This window comes from Acipenser ruthenus, chromosome 20 (assembly GCF_902713425.1).
Source record: "Acipenser ruthenus chromosome 20, fAciRut3.2 maternal haplotype, whole genome shotgun sequence".
NCBI lineage: Eukaryota > Metazoa > Chordata > Actinopteri > Acipenseriformes > Acipenseridae > Acipenser > Acipenser ruthenus.
The window spans coordinates 27,166,872-27,186,073 of NC_081208.1; the positions used below are offsets into that span (position 1 = coordinate 27,166,872).

The following is a 19,202-nucleotide window of genomic DNA, read 5'->3' on the forward strand; positions in this document are numbered from 1 at the left end:
ACACCACAAAATGTCATTATGCATATGCCAGCAAACACATTTTCTATGCTGTAATACTATATTTCTACTTACACAGGCAATTCACATGCGAAATGGCTTGTATCTTCAGAAAGAGAACTGCTCAATAGTTGCTCAACAAAATAATGCCCATCCACAGATAAGCTTTGTCAGGAGTCCCAGACTGTTGATTTAAATCAATTTGTATTCCTCCCTTTTACAATTGCTAATGTCTATTGTCTACTGTAATTATCTGAATATAACCTGGACATTTATGGATTGATAATTTCAACAGTTAAGTGTTATAGAATAGGTGCAGAATATACAAGGGATATAACCCCAGACTGCTTCGTCACATGTATTATACACAGGGTGCACCTTTTTGGAGTAAAGGGCTTTGAGAATCTAGCTCCACAATATCACAACATGTCCTTGGTCCAAAACCTTTGACCACTTTTAAAAACTTGTAATTGGGACATGTGATCAAGGATTATTTAGTTGTTGCTTCAGGTCAGTACTGGGAGGTTCTTTATATCCTTACAGGAGGCAGTGTGGTCCAGGGCTTGTAACCAGAAGGTCACCAGTTCAAATCCCACCTCTGCCACTGACTGACTCACTGTGTGACACTGAGCAAGTCACTTAACCTCCTTGTGCTCCATCCTGCGGATGATATGTTAAATCAATGTCCTATTATAAGTGACTCTACATATAATGCACAGTTCACAGCCTACCTCTATAAAGCGCTTTGTGATGGTGGTCCGCTATGAAAGGTGCTATATATAAATAAAGATAAAGACAGTCCAGACCTTGTTCCAGTGATTTACATTTTTATGAAAATATGTGTCTTGACAATGCTATAGTGTGTATCTATGTCCCATGATCTCTACATTGCAGTGCTTATAATTTACCATTTTTTACACATGAACAACCCTCATTTATACATCAGTTGCTGTAGCATAGTGAATTCAGACTTTTTAGGCTATCACATATGGATGAACCATCTAATTAACCTTTATTGATGATTGATAAGCCATCTTTAAATTCATACAAAGCTTTAGAAAATCTTACCAGCAAATCCCTAACCTCTGAATTAGATTTTGGTAGTGCAATCAGACATTCTGACGCACCGGTTAAATTCTGATGATCCACAAACTATATCCTTCTTACAGCATTTAGAAACCCTTGTATCGCTTATCCAAGTGCTCACAAGACCAAACTCTGCTTAGCTTTAGAATTCTGACAAGATCCAAGACAGTATCACTGAAGGCTTATCCATGCTACTGATATTATCAGTGTCCTGAATTCTTGCCATTAGTAGTGGTACATATGTTGGGCAAAGGAAAGTGAAAATGAATATACTGTATCATCCTGAACAGTATTATAAAAAATGAAGATAAAGAAGTGTTTAGGTTATTGCAAAATCACATAGATATTAAATTAGCCTTCAAAGCTCTAAAATATAAAGAATCAGAACAGCCTAAGCTTGTTACATAATTTTGTAACACATATTTCCTGCTCTGTAAAATAAATCATTTAGGAATCACATAACATTTGAGGGTTGTGTAAGCTGACAGAAAAAAAAAATGACTAGAATGATTCAAAATCTACAAGCAGTGCAGATTTGGAATAGGCTTCATCAATATTAAAACAATAAACTTCCTCTGTGTGGTACGAGAGAGAAATTAGCAAGACATACTGCAAAAGAAAACAAATATTTCAATAGTGGCCCACTTGGGGAAACTTTGGTGCTATGTTCCATGTTATTGTGCATTTCCATAAGAAACCCGTCTCTGCTGAATGTTTATGAAAGGTCCCCTGACAAGACGTTATTAAACAACTTGTTTTTATCAGAGCCTAACCAGTTACAACATACAAGGAAATGATTTTGTTTGGGATCTTGCCTTTCCCATGTGTCTCAATGCCATCCTTAAGGAACCACAATTTCAAGAATATGCTTATTTAATCCCAACCTTGATTTGTGCAGGTCATATTGCAAAGAGAAACCCACTAGGGGCCTAGCTGACTTGTAATCTAACTACTGGATGTGCCTGCTGAACCTCTCCCCCAGATGTCATATCTTATTGTGCCTGACAAAGCAATCTGAATTCACTGAGCAGAGAACTGTATACTGCTTCTGTTCTAAATTGATTTGAAAGGTCACTGTAAGCAGCATGACAAAATGGCTAAAGAAAAATACTATGGGAGAAATTCACTGAGAAGGAGATTGGAGTAGATGGCTTCTGGAAAGTGGAGTCCTCAGTCTGACTGTCCTTGTGTGACATCTGTAGGACGTGCTAGACTGAAAGAGTATCGGGCAATTTTTTGTTTACTAAGAGGCCATTTAGACCCTATGTGTGTCAAGTCCCTAGAAGTTGATTGATCTCAAAACGTTGTCAAGTTGGTTCTTAAAAGGACCCTAGAGATTTAGCGTTAACAACAGTGCTAGGTAACTCACTTAATACCTTCACAACTCTGCGTGAAGAATTGTCTCCTACCAGCTGTCCTAAATCTATCTTCACTTAATTGGTCCTGGTTTTTGTGCTGCACTTCAAGATTTTCATTGCACTCTCTCCACTACCCTAAGTACAGTCTGTATAGGGCAGCAGTCTTCCCACGTGCATTATATAACCTCATCATAACCATCATGTGGGTGTCTTTCATATGGGAAATACCTAGCCTTGCTATTTTCAATCCTCTATTAATCCTCTTTCACCACAATCACAGACTGCTAATGTGCGTTGGTGGCAGCAAAATGCTTGTGACATACAGTCATGCTCTAATCAGAACATGAACTGCCCCACTAATGGAAGCCAGTCCAAAAAACATTTTTGGAACAAGTACTTGGAGATGACACAGAAACAAACAAAACATATTAACTATTCCTTCTCCACTTTTATTAGATGACAGTTTATTTTCAATCTCTATTAATACTTGTAGCTGAAGTATGCAGACGTATCTATAAAGAGACATGTTATATATTAGCTCTGAAGGATGAAAGGACTCAGATAAAATGAGCCTGTCCTGTTGATTCCTACCAGGCTGACACACAGCGTAATCCTGTTTGATAACCCTTTATCTGGTCAAGGATTTACACAAATTAGATACGTTTTAGGAGATAAAACACTGAATTGATTACTGGCAAAGACAAATAAAACCAAGGCTTGAGGGAAAAAAAAGCATATAAAAGCACTATAATCACTTTGGTATCAAACCCGACCATGGGAATGTATTGACAGTGAGACTGTACTCCAATTTTGCTCCAATTCCTAGTAAACATAATTAAGATAGGATTACCCTAAATCAGTTTGGAGACAGATCAACAGTGTAGGTAACCCCACGTGTATGTAACATAGTTATTTCAATAACATAAAACTTTCCCCTAGGTCACGTTAAAATAACACTTCTAAATACATCGACAGCAATCAACATCATTAATCTTGGACTTATGTAGCACCTTTCACGGCTGAAGCAGTACCAAAGAGCTTTACAAAAAGAACAGCTAAAAAGAAAGACAATTCAATAACAGTTACCTGTAATTCAATCAGTACCCTATCTGGAAAGATATCATCATCACCATCAGCCCTGACATTTCATAGTAAACGCATATGCACCTAAAAGTATTAGGATTCCAATCAGGTACTTCAGAATGTGCATGTTAAGAGCACTGATCTTGGACCTTGATCCTCTCATTAAGCCTATTCTAAAAGCTATGTGGAACGCAATGAAAAACTTAAAATGTCATCAGAATATTAAACCAGTAAAGCCGTCCTACTGATTAGGACCTGCCTTGTTAGTCGTTTCGTTTTTATAAGCAGAATACTGAGCCTGCTCTCACTTAAAAGTTGCAATAAAACAAACAGAAAATAAAATCAAAAACTTGACCAGCAGTACAAAGTACTTCAGCTTCTTAAAAAAAAAAAAAAAAAAAAAAACTTAGTGATATTAATTTCACCCCGTTCCCATTCCTATATTATTTACATCACTAAATGCAACATGTTTTTTGGGAAGGTGATACACAGTATATAGCCACTGTTTAGACTAACTGTCCTCAAAGCTGTGCCTCTGTGCAAATGTGTGTCTGCGGTGCATTTTGTGTCCGTGCCAGCAGTTGGCATAATTTGGAATACTACAATACTGAATCATTAGCAGGGGAATTAAAATGATTACATTTTACTGTGCTCTTGTTTTCTTATTGTGTGCCATTTCTGTATCTGTATTTTAAGAGTCTTCTACCAGTATTTCACATTTTGGAGTATGCAGTTACATGGAGCTAAATGACAAGAGAGAAATGATCATGCCTCATCATGAGAAACACAAATATGTGGCCAAGACTTTGAGGGCCACTGGTTTTGACTAAAATAGACGTCAACGGTTTTGAGATTGCGTCTTCATCGGTTTAATGATTTGGATAGTTCGTTTTAAGTTTTGAGTGAATTACTCTGATGAAAAAACTATACAAAATGTTGTAAATGAACACAAGTCACCCTATGAACCCCTCAATTCTGATTTCAATACCCAAGCTGTTTCTCTATACTCCACCTGTAACTCAGTTATCAGCTTGTGAAGGTCAAAGCCCCTCTGAGGGAAGTTTCACATGAAGGTTTACCACTACCTTTCAAATGGTTGTTAGCATCGTTTTATATAGCTTTAACCACTAAGGCGGAAAGCCAGATTCATTTTCCAAGTGGGTTTTTTTTTTGTTTTTTTAGGTCTACTGGCTTGTACATCAAACACTCGTAGGCATCTATTCAACATTCTGATAAGTTACAAAACTGATCATAAAGCAGCCGTGTGGGTGAATGTAAGCTGCTAGCTATCTCAACAACAGTCAGGGAATTTTCAATCTGCAGTGTCTTTATGAGCAAAACAAAAAATTCAAAACTGCCATATGGGAACTATATACACACCCATATATATATATATATATATATATATATATATATATATATATATATATATATATATATATACACACACACACACATATATATATATATATATATATATATATATATATATACACACACACATATATATAATATATTCACACAATAAATAAATACACATACACACAATGCATGTGAGAATACATTTTCATAGGTAAACCATGTTATGCACTTAAGAAAAAAAAACACATCTGTTATACCCATCATAGTAAAAACAAATCTTAGCCTTGAACCAACTCTCAATCAAAACTATTGTACTCCCTTTGGTGGCCTTACTAGAGGGATTGTACTATATACACAGAGCAATAGCATTGTAAATCTTAACTCTTCATCAACTGTATAAAGGGTTGTTGTTTATTCCTCTTGATAATGTGGATGCAAATATAAAACTGTCAAAAAGAAGACCTTTCAATACCACAAACAAATGTTTCACAACAAAAAAATGTCAAGCCATTTATTAAACAGACCTTTGTATGCATGTTAGTACCCATGTCCTATGCTTTACCTATCTATTCTAAACACAGCAAGGGGGGGGGTGCTGCTTCTGTGTTTCTTCTATCAATTTGATCTTCACTTTTCAAAAACAAGCTTTTCAAAAACAGATACATGAAAAATGCATGGTATAGAACTGTGAAAAATTGACCCTTGAGGGGCTTTCAAGCTAAATGCATTTGTCTGCTAAAGAACCAGATAAAAAAAATAGTGCAAATGGTTTGAAACCAGGTACTTATTAAATAAGGCTACATAAAATAAATCTTGTGAAACGAAGGGTTGATTTTACAACCAAGGGTTCTTGAAGGGAACCATGGGTCAAGATTGATTAGCATTCATTTAGACCACAGATGTCACAACATGGATCACCTTTTGTTAAATCACAAGCCTAATACTATGTCAAAAATGACCACAGAGTACACAGGTTAGATACATAATTATTGTTCTGTCAATACATAATATTTACTTGTATAACAATTTAATCTTTGAAGAGCTACATGAGGCTTCACAACATATTTTCTGTAACATTCTGTTATAAATTAAACACATTTAAATCATTAATTTTACACTGAAATATGTATTTGGGATGTGAATTTAAGCGCACATTTAAAAACCACATTCACTAAGGCACTTAATGGCATACCATTAAAAGCAAGCTACAAGAAAAAGATGCAAGTAATTAGATGCAGTACAGAGCTCATTATGGCGAATTGGTTTGTGGTGAATTTTAAGGTTTTTCAGTGTTTTGTGTTACAAATGAACCATACAGTACAAGCGATATACTGTGCATTACACAGCTATTATCCTCCATGGTAATTTAAATGTTAGCCAACAGCCATTCAGAGCTCATTGATTAACTGTAAACGAAAGAAGGGACTGTACCTGATTGGAGTACCTCATGCTGACATTCCGCTGGTGCTCCGGTGGCACGTAGCGCTGTATAGGATCGATGTCTCTGGGGCTTATCAGACCATCAACTAAAAATTTGCCAGAACAACATGACCACATGGAGTCAGCTTTTGTGGAGTCACAAAAAACAAATATATATATAGTGTGTGTATATATATATATATATATACACACACACACACACACACACAAACAAGTTTTTCCAGCAACTAATACAAATAATGTTTGATAACGTCAGGCCAAATTTTTTTTTTTTTGTATTTTTTGAAAGTTATGAGATTTAAACAAACCCAACAGAGATTATACAGAATGTCAAACACAATCATCACAGTAAAGGGTTGGATTTGATCAAGATATGCATTGCTGGGATAAGGCACAGCTGGATTTTACAGTACCAGGGAATACACCTGGATTGCATCAACCACTTATTTTCAGGGGTAATATAGGTTGATTCCACAGGGCTGAAATTGCTGTATAAAAATCCAGCTGTGGCTTCTCAACAGGGTATAGCTGGTGATAATTGATTTGCTACATTTTCAATACAAGTATCTTACAAATGAAAGCTTACACACATATTGTATACATGCTGTTAAAAATAAACCCCATAACTAAATACACAATAGTGCTGAATTTAGAAATACTAAAAGAAACACCAACAAATCACAACCAGTGAAATATTTCTGGTCAAACTGTATTTTGACATCTACTGATCACACATTGCATTAATAAAGGGGGGTGGGGCACTGCGTTTTCATGATTATGATAAGGTTAAGGAAGAAATTGACTTTCAAGTGTTTAGAGCAAAGGTACAGACCAGAGAAGAAATCTGTTGGGAATGAATTCTCAATACATCAGTATACCAGTGCACTGTGAGTTGACCTTTTGTAAAGAAAGAGAGGGACAGCCAATTTCCAGACTTCCACAGACTAGAGAGTATTTACTGCTCACGCATGAGAATAGGCTCTGGCAGAGCAGTCTGTACTTCCAGTTACACGCTAGTTACAGTCCCTCTCACTATTAAAATTCTCATTGCCATTGTTAGTTATTGACAAGATAATGATACCAATATTAACATTTGAACAGGTTTAATGGACATTTCCAGAGTCATGGTTTTTTTGGAAGAAACTACAGTATCTGAAAGTTTAAATTAAGATTCTGTTATTATTTGATCAGAGATTGGTAGTGTAATTTCAAATATTTGTTTAGGATAGTTAATTACCACTTACAACGCAAAACAAAATATGAATTTAGTTCAGTGTATGATAAAATAATAAAAAATGGACTGGTTCATCAACAGCTAAAACCGAACAAGCTGTTCCCAAGATATAGCCTTTAGTACCTCATTCACTTAGGTGTTAGTTCTATTGCAGGGAATATCCCTGAATCATAATTATCATACATATTATCCTTAAAGTGTACACTTTTTGTAAAAATGCTTTTTGTATTACACATGCCATATGTTTGTTGAGAGATTTATATTTACCCAGCAATTTAGCTATGATGTAGAGGGACTGCCCCCATAGAAAGAGCTTTCCATCACGGCCGCTGTTGCTGGAAAATCGCTTCTGGCTCCCGTGGTTCTTCTGCTCTGCCTCAACAAAGTCCGCCGGCACGTAGTAATACTTTGGTACAACAGCATGGCCTATGGAAATATAAAAAAAAAGATAATAACTGCAATAAAACAAATAAGTACTGTCTCACCAGGCAAGAAGATCTGGAGGCTGTTGTTGTATTTATGTATTTATATATTTTGTACAGAAATAGATATAATGCATCTGACAGTGACACCCACTGGCCTTTCTGTGTCACGTCCTTGAATACAAGGCTTTAGCAACATTGACAGCAGCTCGTTGTGAACAGGCAATTTAATAATCCTGTAGACGTATTCAGCATTTACTGTAAGGAATCTAGACTGAAGTAGCCTACCTTTACACTCTCTTAATCCTCAACTAAAACATAAAAAAGTGTCCACTTAGTATTTATGGCTCAGCGGACATGGGTGCCTAGACTTAATAGTGGCAACCTGATATTAATTTTAGTTTCACACTGGGTGCTTACCAAGATAATCTTGTGTTTAGGGTGGGGAACATTGTCTTGTAATTAGTGCTTTAAAAAAAAAAAAAAAGAGTACTGAAACAGCCCTTGTTAAAGTTGTAAATGATGCATTGCTATCTTTGATATGGGTTTACTCTCAGTTCTTATGTTACTAGATTTGACACCATTGATGACTCTATTTTAATTGATCACCTTGAAAAGCGAGTGAGATTGTCAGGCAATGTCCTGTCTTGGTTTCGTTCTTATTTGTCAAATAGATTTCAGTTTGTCAAAACTAAGGAAGACACCTCCGTTATGTCTGCAGTTACCTGGTGTGTTCTGCAAGGTTCCATTCTTGGTCCTATTCTTTTCTCACTATATATGTTGCCCTTGGGGGATATTGCTCAAAATTATGAGGTAAACTTCCATTGCTTAGCTATATTTATCACTTAAACCAGGGGACAACTTAGCTGTAGGTGCACGGACTAGTTGTCTGTCCGACATCAAAAAATGGATGTCAAGAAAATATTTTTTATGCTAAATTCTGATAAAATGAGTCAACACTTTTGGGACCCTTAAATTGCCAAAGTAACATAAACTTATCTGACCTAGCTCTTAGTGGCTTCCCCTCTAATTTTAAGTCTGAAATCAGAAATGTAGGTGTTATTTTCGATCAAGATCTTTCCTTTGAGCAACATATCACTTTTTTAATTTACGAAATATTGCTAAACTTAGATGTATTTTCTCTCAGTCTGATGCAGATTGACTAATGCATGCTTTTATAACATAATGGATAGATTACTGCAATGCGCTGTTCTCTGGTATTTCTAGCTATGCTATTTCACGATTACAACTTGTGCAATGCTGCAGCCAGAGTTTTAACAAGAACCAAGAGATATAAACATATCACCCCTGTTTGGGCAGATTTGCTCTGGCTTCCTGTTCATTTCAGGATTCATTTTAAGATCCCACTCCTGACATAAAAGCTCTCCATGACCATGGTCCCCTATACTTAAAAGAACTCCCGACTCCATATTTCCCTAGTTGGCCTCTTAGATCACAGGGTTATTTTATTTTCTTTTGTTCAGTGCTTTGAGGCAAATTTTTGTGACAGGCGCTATATCAAAATAAAGATTGATTGATTGATTGATTGATGGATTGATACTAGTCAATACAATGTTTTATTTAATCTACACCCAAATGTATCTTACCTTCATATGACTGAAAAAGCACTGGTTTCAATAGTGTCTGATATTCCTTTACTTGTTCAGTATTTCCTCTGAAAACACCTATAATGAAAAAAAAAAAAAAAAAACATTTTAGTTGCGATATTAAATTTTTCATATTCCTTTTGTGAAATGACCTGTCGCTCTTAAACTACTCACCAGACCATCTGACTTACCATCAATCATCATGAAGATGTAAAACAATGGAAACTCGCACTCAATTCCATCAAAGAGCTAAAAAAAAAAGTGTTTGGAATTCATATTAGGGATCTCATTTAGAAAAATCTAAACACTATCTAAAACAATAAATATTATTTATCTCAGGTCTACAACTGCCCAATCATTCTTGATGTCAGACTTGAGGAAGATTGCTACATGGATCTACCCAACAGCTACTAGAAACTATAAAATGCACAAATAAAATGTTCTTCACGCAATCAGATTTTAGTCAGCTGTGAAATTAAACAACAAAATGATAAACAACAGGGCTCTGTGTCTCGGGGAATATAAATTGAACACAAAATTTCTGAATCTAAGTTTGTTTTTTTTTGTTTTTTTTTAATTGTAATCATTTTGCAAGCAGATTGTCTGCTTGAAAATAAAAATAGTCTTTTCTTAAACAATGTAATTCAATGAGCTCTGTCAAAAAGCTTACAAAAGGCAGTAAGTTTTGTAAGCCTCAACGCCTCCCAAAAAAAACATAACTGAAATACAGGCTTTGAAAAACTGATTCTTTTTAAGAGGCTTATGGAAACATAAGGAATTGCATTACTATTTAAATCATTCGATGGGACTGGATGAGGTGCTGAATCAGTGATTTCCTTCTACCTCCACAGGACCACAGGAATTTTAAGTGAAAAGTGTGCGGCTGGAGTGCCTTCCTTCTAAAGTATGCTCCCAATCAGAATCAAGCTGTGTGTATATGACCCCCATATCAACCGCTGAGTTCAAATAACAAGAAATTCTCTGCGTGACTCCTCTGTAGGGGGAGTGTGATCTCCATAGTAAAAGCAGAGTTAGAATTGAAATAAGTCTCTTTGATCTGCTTAGTCCTGGCATTGACCAAAAAATAAATAATAATAATAATAATAATAATAATAATAATAATAATAATAATAATAATAATAATAATAATACCTTAAAACCTTAATATGAGTTGGTAAACTGCAAGTCATTTTGTTTAATGCATCTCTTTTTCCAGAAGTATAAGATAGAGTTGCCTCATTCTGAAGAAAATAATGTGATCTTGACTGTAACTGTTCAAGTGTAAAAAACATTGGCACACATAATAGGAACTGCTTCCAGAGCCCCTGTTTTGTTTTTTTGGAGGGGTGCAATATTAAATCAGCAAGTTAGAAGAGATATTTCTATTATATTTTTATGGCTGCTAATAGTCTCATTAAACCTTAATTCAAACACTATATTGTTAGGGCTATTAAACATTATTTTCCATTCCAATGATTTGTGTATCAGATTATATAACATTTATATTAAAAGCTGATTTTAATCACATTCCTCTCATCACTCATCACTGCCAGTTACTGGCTTCTTTAAACTGGATATCACTTAATTTTAGAAGGCAATTACACTGGGTACTTTTTGTGTGTAAAACTTTAATAGGTTTGCTACCAGTTAATTTAGGTTTGTTGCTACAGGTACATATACCCAAGTATCGTTTTCGATCTAGTCTTGCACTTATTTATCAAGTGCCTTGGAGAAGGTCCTGGGTTGGCCGATCAGCATGGCCCCTATGGCATGGAATAGTCTAGATAAGAGTATCTGGGATATGATCGTGCATCAGATAAATAACCCAAATGTATCAGCTAAACAAAGAATAAGATTACATTTATTTTAATGAGTAGGTTCCAAGAATTATTGAAGTGTAAATGTTTCTGATCTCAGATTGAATGTATAATGTGATTGTCTTTTAGAGTGATGTTATTTTTAGGGATGTGAAATTACTGCTATCTGTTTCTGGTCATCTTGCCAGGGCACTTGTAAAATAAGCCTCGGCCTCAATGTTTTTTTTTTTTTTTTTTCCCTGGTTAAGGATGGATAAATAAATAAATCTTGTTTTGTATCCAACAGCAGCTAGAAATGATTAACGTCTCAGTACTGAGCAGAAGTAAAAACAGTTTGCTAGAAGAAAAAAAAAAAAAAAAAAAAAAAAGCTTATTATATCCTGTTACCTCCTGTACAGTTCATGAAATGCCTAATATGAAATGCAAGCAGAATCACTACTAGGCCAGTGTTAGGCAACATTGTCTCCTCTAGTTAATTTCTTATTTAATGGATGCTGCTGAAGATCAATAATTAAGGACCTGGCTGGAATGGCCAGGGAATCCTCTGTGCAGTTACCATACAGACACATATACAACCTATAAGTGACACCAGGCTAAGCTCATACCTTAATTTCTGCAGGTTTGTAGAACAGCCTGTTTTTGTCCTCCAGAGCAGTTCTGTACCCATCTCTGAGGAACCGCTTGAATCCGTACTTCCCTTTCAGCTTGCGCACTATTTTGTCCAGGGTTTGGTTATATAAGGCGTCGTCGTCCACAGCAAACGCAGGGTAACTGATACACGGTAACAGAGCAGCATCAGTGTTCTGAACAAAAAGAAAAAAAAAAGAAAAAAAGATGAGCAGGATATTGTTAGCGACAGCCCATCATTTGTTAACTTTATGGGAAATTAGTCACAGACTCATATTTTATTAAAATCATCATATTCATTATTTATATCTGCCTGGATTTTGTTCTAATTACACACAAAGACAGATTCCATCATTTTTTGTCTATTATTTAACTCATTCACTATGTAATTCTGGATAGTTAAATACTGCAAGTAAACAGATCAGTGCAAAGTATGTCTGAATCTAAATTAATGTAATGCCCTTGATAGATACAGTACATGACTTTAAGGTGAATTTGACATTAATAGGACTCTACCCTAAATGTAAATGTAATTTAATCCTATGATTAATCCTAGGAAGTTTTTGATGGTACACAGTAGACTAGTGTGTTCCATTTTGTTTTCACTATAGTGGATAGTGGTGCCATAATTACATTGTAATCCTAGGGGTACTTTAATAATTAACAAGAATGAAAACTATATAATTACTGTACCATATTCCTTTTCTGTCAGCTATCTCACAGGACTTCAAACAAACGATGGACTGCGAAGCTGTTGCTTTTTTGCTACACTGACTTCCCCTTTTAAATGACTGGAGTCAAATAGAAGCCGTAAGAGTAAGCATCTTCAAATTATAGAGAGCTTTGCTGTGGTGCAATAAAATGGAACATTTGCTTCTAAGAATGAAAGCTAGATTGAAAATACAGCAATAACGAATCTTGTATAATTAAACTGAGGCCTGCGGTTCAGGCTGCACTTGACTTACTTACATGGGATCTTGACTCTCTTGGGAGAAGTGAACACAGAGTCTGTCTGTTTCTGTTATGAGCATCGAGATCAACAAAAATGACAGACCACGAGCAGCCCTGCAAACAAAACAATTAGGTTAGTACTGGTAACAAACATCCCCGCGATAATATTAAATATAGAAATAGAGCCATCAATGTTATAATAAAGTAATTCACTAAATCACCACGATATATTGCACGATTCTGAAGTTCTCAATATGTTTTTAAACATTTTGTAACAACACTGGAAAACAGTTCTTTAGATATAAGCAAAAAGTATGCATATTTAAAGATATATGGACAGGCATATCCTTATATCCTCAGATTCTGACAGACTAAAACCTGTAACTTGTGATATATAATGTCCATGTTTCATCACAGTTGGATAGCAATCCGATATAGGTATCCCCAGCTTGCAAGACCACAGCTGAAGAGTATGAAGCATCCCAGAATATACAGTACAGTATATTTGCAATGTTAATCATTTTGACATCAATGGACCACAACCTACATGTTACATCTGCAGCACCTAGGAGTACTATCTTATAACAGCAGATGTTTCAAAGATTCCAAGAATACTTTTAAACGCTAAATGCTTAAAAGCAGTACAACCGAGCTGTCCCCAGTGCTGTCTACTAATGAACAGCAGATTGCTTTGTTCCAAGCTTCAGCAGGTTTTTTTTATCTTTCTTCCATGGGTTGGCAAAAGCAGATTTGTAACACTTAAGTATCTATTTGTTTTTTCAGCTATCAGCGTGTACAGGCCCCGTCACAGATAAACATGTTTGATGACAGTTTCTGTGCTTTCATATCAAAAGTGAAATTGTCAAAACAAACTAACTCGGGCCGGTAGATAAATCCCTTTCCAGTTTTATCATTTGCTTTTGGAAAGACACTCTAGAGAGAGACAAAGCTAGTGTTTGTCTCATTATACTGTAGTTAGCCAGAAAACACCCTGGGGTAGATCTGTTGAAACAAATTTGCTTGAACTCTGCACAGCATTCTTATTTTCTGTATCTTCCTAACTTCTACTGCTCTCAAGTAAAACCACCGTGCATTTAATAAAATTAGTCTGTGTCTATGCAAAAGGTGCACATGGAGGCATATAAAATAGCCCAAAGTAAATCTGACTAAATTATTTTTACTTAGGGAATCTTCTTGGGATCCCAGGAGCATCTGAAGTTGCTGTAAGCAATACAGAATTATGATGCAGAAACTCACTATAAAAAAAGCAGTCTAATCAGGTTGACAGATTATGAAACAACAAATTGGAGATTCCCATAGTCATAAATGATTGACTCTTAAGATCATTGATATTTTTAAAGGGACAAGGTCTTAAGGATGGAAATGTTGCCAACAAGTCGGCCAAAAATGAAATATTTACTAAGGAAGTTGTATCATTTTTAATGGAATTACCATTGGGTATATTTTCAGAAATTAACTTGTCTATTGTGATTATATATATATATATATATATATATATATATATATATATTTTGTCATGTGTTTAGAATTTTGCAATTTAAGTTTTTTAATCCCACTTTGCCTACATTTTATAATGTGAATTCACCTTTAAAAAACTCCAGTCTTCACTATGTTGTTCAGCAATAAGAGATGAGTTAAATGTTTTAAAAGCTATTGTTAAAAGATGGCACTCACAATAAAAACAAAGATACCATAACATTTTCAAGATTTCACCACTGGTCTTACATAGGATGCATACGAAAAAATATGGATGTGGCAAAAGACATTTCTGCAATTATACCCTTTGACGGTTCTATTAAAGGAGAAGTAACTTAGAAAGAAAATAGTTCATTTTTGTCATTTGTAGGCAAAATTCCCATCGTACAGACCCTTGTCCTTTATTTTTTAAATGCCATGGAAAAAAGTCTTGAATTGCATTGCATTTTGAGTCGTTAAAAGTAGTACTGTAATCATAATAGGTCATAACTGAGCCAAATTAGACAAGCCAATGTGAACCCTGGAATGACTCAAACTTCTATTTCATTCTTAGTTACTGTAGCTATCGAGATACTGCCTGTTCTTTCTGCACCAAACCCTTGCTGTATTCATGAACTGTGCTGTTTAGAACCCAAGGGGAGCCAAAGTGCTATTGTTAATTAATCACACACAAAAATGGCCAAGACATTTATTACAAAATCTAATTAACCTCTATTACAATTACTAGGCTGGGCTCTTTTATCACTTGCACTTGAGAGCAATATGTTGGTCCCCTTTGTTATTGCATTTCATCCCACAAACTGGAATCTCATCTTCATATAAATTCAGTTTTAACACACGAGCTGGGATTCAACCACTCTGCCAATGTCTTTTTCCTAGTGCCTCACCACCAAATACATTATTCATATATACACTTTAGCAAACTTATCTTGAATTATGTCCCATTATGTGTAATAATGAGCTGTTTCAGTCATGGAATAAACTTAGGGAAAAATGACAGTTTGCTCTAATGTCTGCTGTCAGCCATTTCAGTATTACTGGGGATCATTTTATAAACAGCACATTTTATTTTGATGAATGTATGTGTGTGTGTGTGTGTGTGTATGTATGTATGTATAAAGAGCACCTGATTTCCAAACAAGTTGAATCCATTGATTGCTTCTAGAGCTGCTTTTGCAAGGCCAACAGAGCTAATAGAAGAAAGAAAAAAATAGTTACTAGAAAAACTGTTGAAAACACATTTATATTCTCAGTGTAAAACTGAACAGTATAATTAGGCCTCAACAATTAACTGAGGTTGCAATGTTATCCTCCCCAGAACACAAATCACTTTAAAATGAGACAGTAATGTATTTGTCTAAACCCCAGTCTAATGGCAGGCGAAAGGATGGCATTCTTGAAACTGCTATAGGAAGTAAGATCCCATGAGAACAATATGAACGTGCTCTTTATTTAAAACTGTGTACATGTAAGCTGACTGTGACTCATGTCGGCAGTCATATTGGCAATCATGAACAATATTAATTGTTGGAACATCAAAACACAAATAAAGTAGTATGTAATAGACAATGACTATTGATCTTGAAAACACATGGCTATTATAGTGTTTAAGGGATTTTTAATGGAGTATTATACAATTATTCTGAGTGTACAGTGGAATGAAACTGAATGGTTCCTACTCTGTCACAGGATATTTGGCTTTCATACAAAGTATCTATGACAGACAGGAACATGGAATGTCATTTTAACCACGATTGCATGATACCTATTTTTAGGATGATTTGTATAATTTTCGGTACTTCAAAAGCACTTCAAGCAACATTTTCCTTTATAGGAGTTAATTTCAATTCAATTTTGATCTTGTTTTTGGTGCACTTTAAAATGTCATTATAGATTTATGATTCTGTTATTGTTTTATCTGCTCCCTTTTAGTTTGTGCAGAGCCTCACACAAATTTCCAGATATTGATTTTAATATGTTGAACTGCAACCTAAAACTGAAACACAGCATGGTAGATCTAGCAATACAAATAGCTGACGAGCACATCTAATGCCACATACCAATATAAAATATACCATATTAGTATTTGTTTCAAGCTGAACATGGATGAATCTTTAAAAATATATATTTTTTTTTATCTAAGAATGGGACAGTCAAAAATGCAGGTTTTGCAGCAAAATATAATGTTGCACAAATCGCAGGCATTTCACTTGATCTTCCTTAAGTGCAAATCGGATACTTTCTTCAATACATGCTTCACATAAGGATTTGAACAGCATTAATGAAACTCACCTTGAATGAAGTTCAGTGCTTCCGTTGTTGTATTTACTGCCTCTCTCCCACATCCCAAAGTCAGGTACCCGGTAAGCTCTTTCCACACAGAACACAAGATTCTGAATGAACGCAACCTTAACAAAACAATGTACTGATTTATCTGACTTATATTTCATCCTAAGAACAGCATCTCCAACTCAAAGAACAATAATAAAGTTACATAAATGTAGTTTTTTGTTTTTAATATAAATGTAATATGTTGCAGGAATCAAGGGAGTTGGCAAGTTTCTGCAAAATCTCCAGGCTGTGGTTCGCTAGCATTTGGTATAGTATTAGTTTATATGTTTTAATCAGAATATACATAAAAGCAAGGTGTATGTTTGTCTGATAAATAAAAACAAAGATTGCTTTAGATTAATATAAATGTTGTATTTGCCCCAGTATTTTGGAAACAGTATTACTGACAACTTTTTATAAGGTCCCTTGTCAATATTGTTATCGCTGTAAATAAACAATGAAACAATTATTGATACTCCATAGTTAATTTGTCTGTCAGCTTTTCATTGCATTTTATTATTTATCTTGTCTTGACAAGCTCTTGAAATGTTTATTTATTTATTTTTTTTATTTCATCATGATTTATTTGTGTATATTGATTGATTTGTACCATATATAACAAAGACATATTCGCCAAGCATTCACATACAGTGCTGGGTGCATATTGCCCTTATTTGCATACTTTATGTATGCTAGTTCACTTTAACTTTACCATGCAACTTTAATTTTTTTTTTTAATTTCTAATTTTAATTTGAAAACCTATCTTTATAAAATACAACCAGGCCAAGAGAAGTGAAGGGTGTAATGAATTATCGCATGTTCTGTAAATGAAGAAATGCTAATGCAATGGGGAAATATAACTGACAGCAGCTTCACAACATGAAGCAACAGAACCCCCTTAAGCACACAAAAACAATCAATTCATGTCACATACTGTAAATAAAGTTCAGTTCTGGAAGGTGCCAAGTTTTTGGAGAAACATGATTAATGTTTGGAGTCTTATCATGCTTTAATTAATCTTAATAGTAACAGATTAATAAATCGAGTAGCAACTTTGCAACCTTTGCTTTGGAGAGATTCTGAAATCATTCCTTCTCTACAAATTCTTATCTTTAAACACTACCACCATTAACCAGTGCTACAGTATAACAACACCCACTCACACATACATACATACATGCACCCACACAATAAAATGAATAATACTTCAGATCAAAGGGCTATTCTTTGTGAAATATACATAATGAAGAATACATAATGAAGCACAACCCCCACCCCCCAAAAAAAAATAATGACAACAATAATAATAAAACCAAAAAAAAAAAAATTTCATCAGTAACCAATTGCCAGAGGGTGACAGAAAGTTACTGCGATTGTGATAGTATTGGCCATTACTGCATTAACCAAAATGAATTTTGTAACCCAGTAGGAAATTGTTCACAGCAATAAAACTCTTGTTTTAGATGCTAGATTTGATTTGCTGAAGTTGTGTTAAGATGTTTTTTGATGAGCGTGATCAATGTGAATGGCATAAATCTTACATTATTTGTGAGGAGATTGTACTGATTACTGTGTCAATGCATGTATAAAAAAGGGTTCTGTTGTTATGTTTCTATCCAGTCTAATAATTCATCAGCTGGGATGGTAGTATGACTGCTACACACTAGCTGTGCACTAGATGGGGCTCTCTTTTACTACTATAAACACACTTCAGCTGATCAAGCCTTTGTAACATACGTCTATTGCTGGAGACTATAACTGTAGAGCAGCTCCTGAACTTGGGTCAAGGCACATTAACACAGACTATATCAAAAAGTAAAAAACATCAAAAAAAAAAAACAAAAAAAAAAACAATACAGCATTAAGACAGTAATAGAAAACTAGGAAAATATAATTTGAGAATACTGTAAATCTAACTCTCTTTCTCTCTCTCATACTTTCCATTAGGAAAAATAAATAAATAAATAAATAAATAAATAAATAAATAAATAAAAAGGCTGGGTTAGTTACAATAACTGCATGCTGTCTGACTAGAGAAGTGTAATTATCTAACTTTCAAAGCTCACACAGAAGCATCAATAAAAAATGATTATGTATTAATTACAGAGGCCTCCATATACAACAAAGAATACTACCTCATCTGTATTGTAGATAATCTGTAATCCAGAAGAGATCATCTCCACAAGATACAGCAGGAAGAGAGACAATGAATCAATCTAAATGAAAAAAGGCAAAAGGCATGGGAAAGTGAATTCAAATTAATACAATAAATGTTTTAAATGAATCTATTAAACCCATTATACAGGTGTAGGGGAGAAATGAAGAATGTAAGACGATGTGCTGACAGCTTTGAAGAGCAAATCAAAATGACTACAAGTAGAATACATGT

General features: G+C 34.8%; 1 protein-coding gene across 5 annotated transcripts in view; it reads right to left on the reverse strand.

The window, feature by feature from the left end:
- LOC117425602 (phosphorylase b kinase regulatory subunit beta-like) overlaps positions 1-19,202 on the reverse strand; it is a 55,069-nt gene that overhangs the window by 22,533 nt on the left and 13,334 nt on the right. For all 5 annotated transcript variants that reach the window (XM_034042664.3, XM_034042665.3, XM_034042667.3 and 2 more), the window contains 9 exons: positions 18,949-19,029; positions 16,774-16,889; positions 15,608-15,671; positions 13,003-13,098; positions 12,012-12,209; positions 9,781-9,838; positions 9,590-9,667; positions 7,828-7,986; positions 6,318-6,412 (listed from right to left, as the gene is read on the reverse strand). In XM_034042664.3, the coding sequence (XP_033898555.2) occupies positions 6,318-6,412; positions 7,828-7,986; positions 9,590-9,667; positions 9,781-9,838; positions 12,012-12,209; positions 13,003-13,098; positions 15,608-15,671; positions 16,774-16,889; positions 18,949-19,029 (945 nt within the window). The remainder of the gene's footprint in view (positions 1-6,317; positions 6,413-7,827; positions 7,987-9,589; positions 9,668-9,780; positions 9,839-12,011; positions 12,210-13,002; positions 13,099-15,607; positions 15,672-16,773; positions 16,890-18,948; positions 19,030-19,202) is intronic.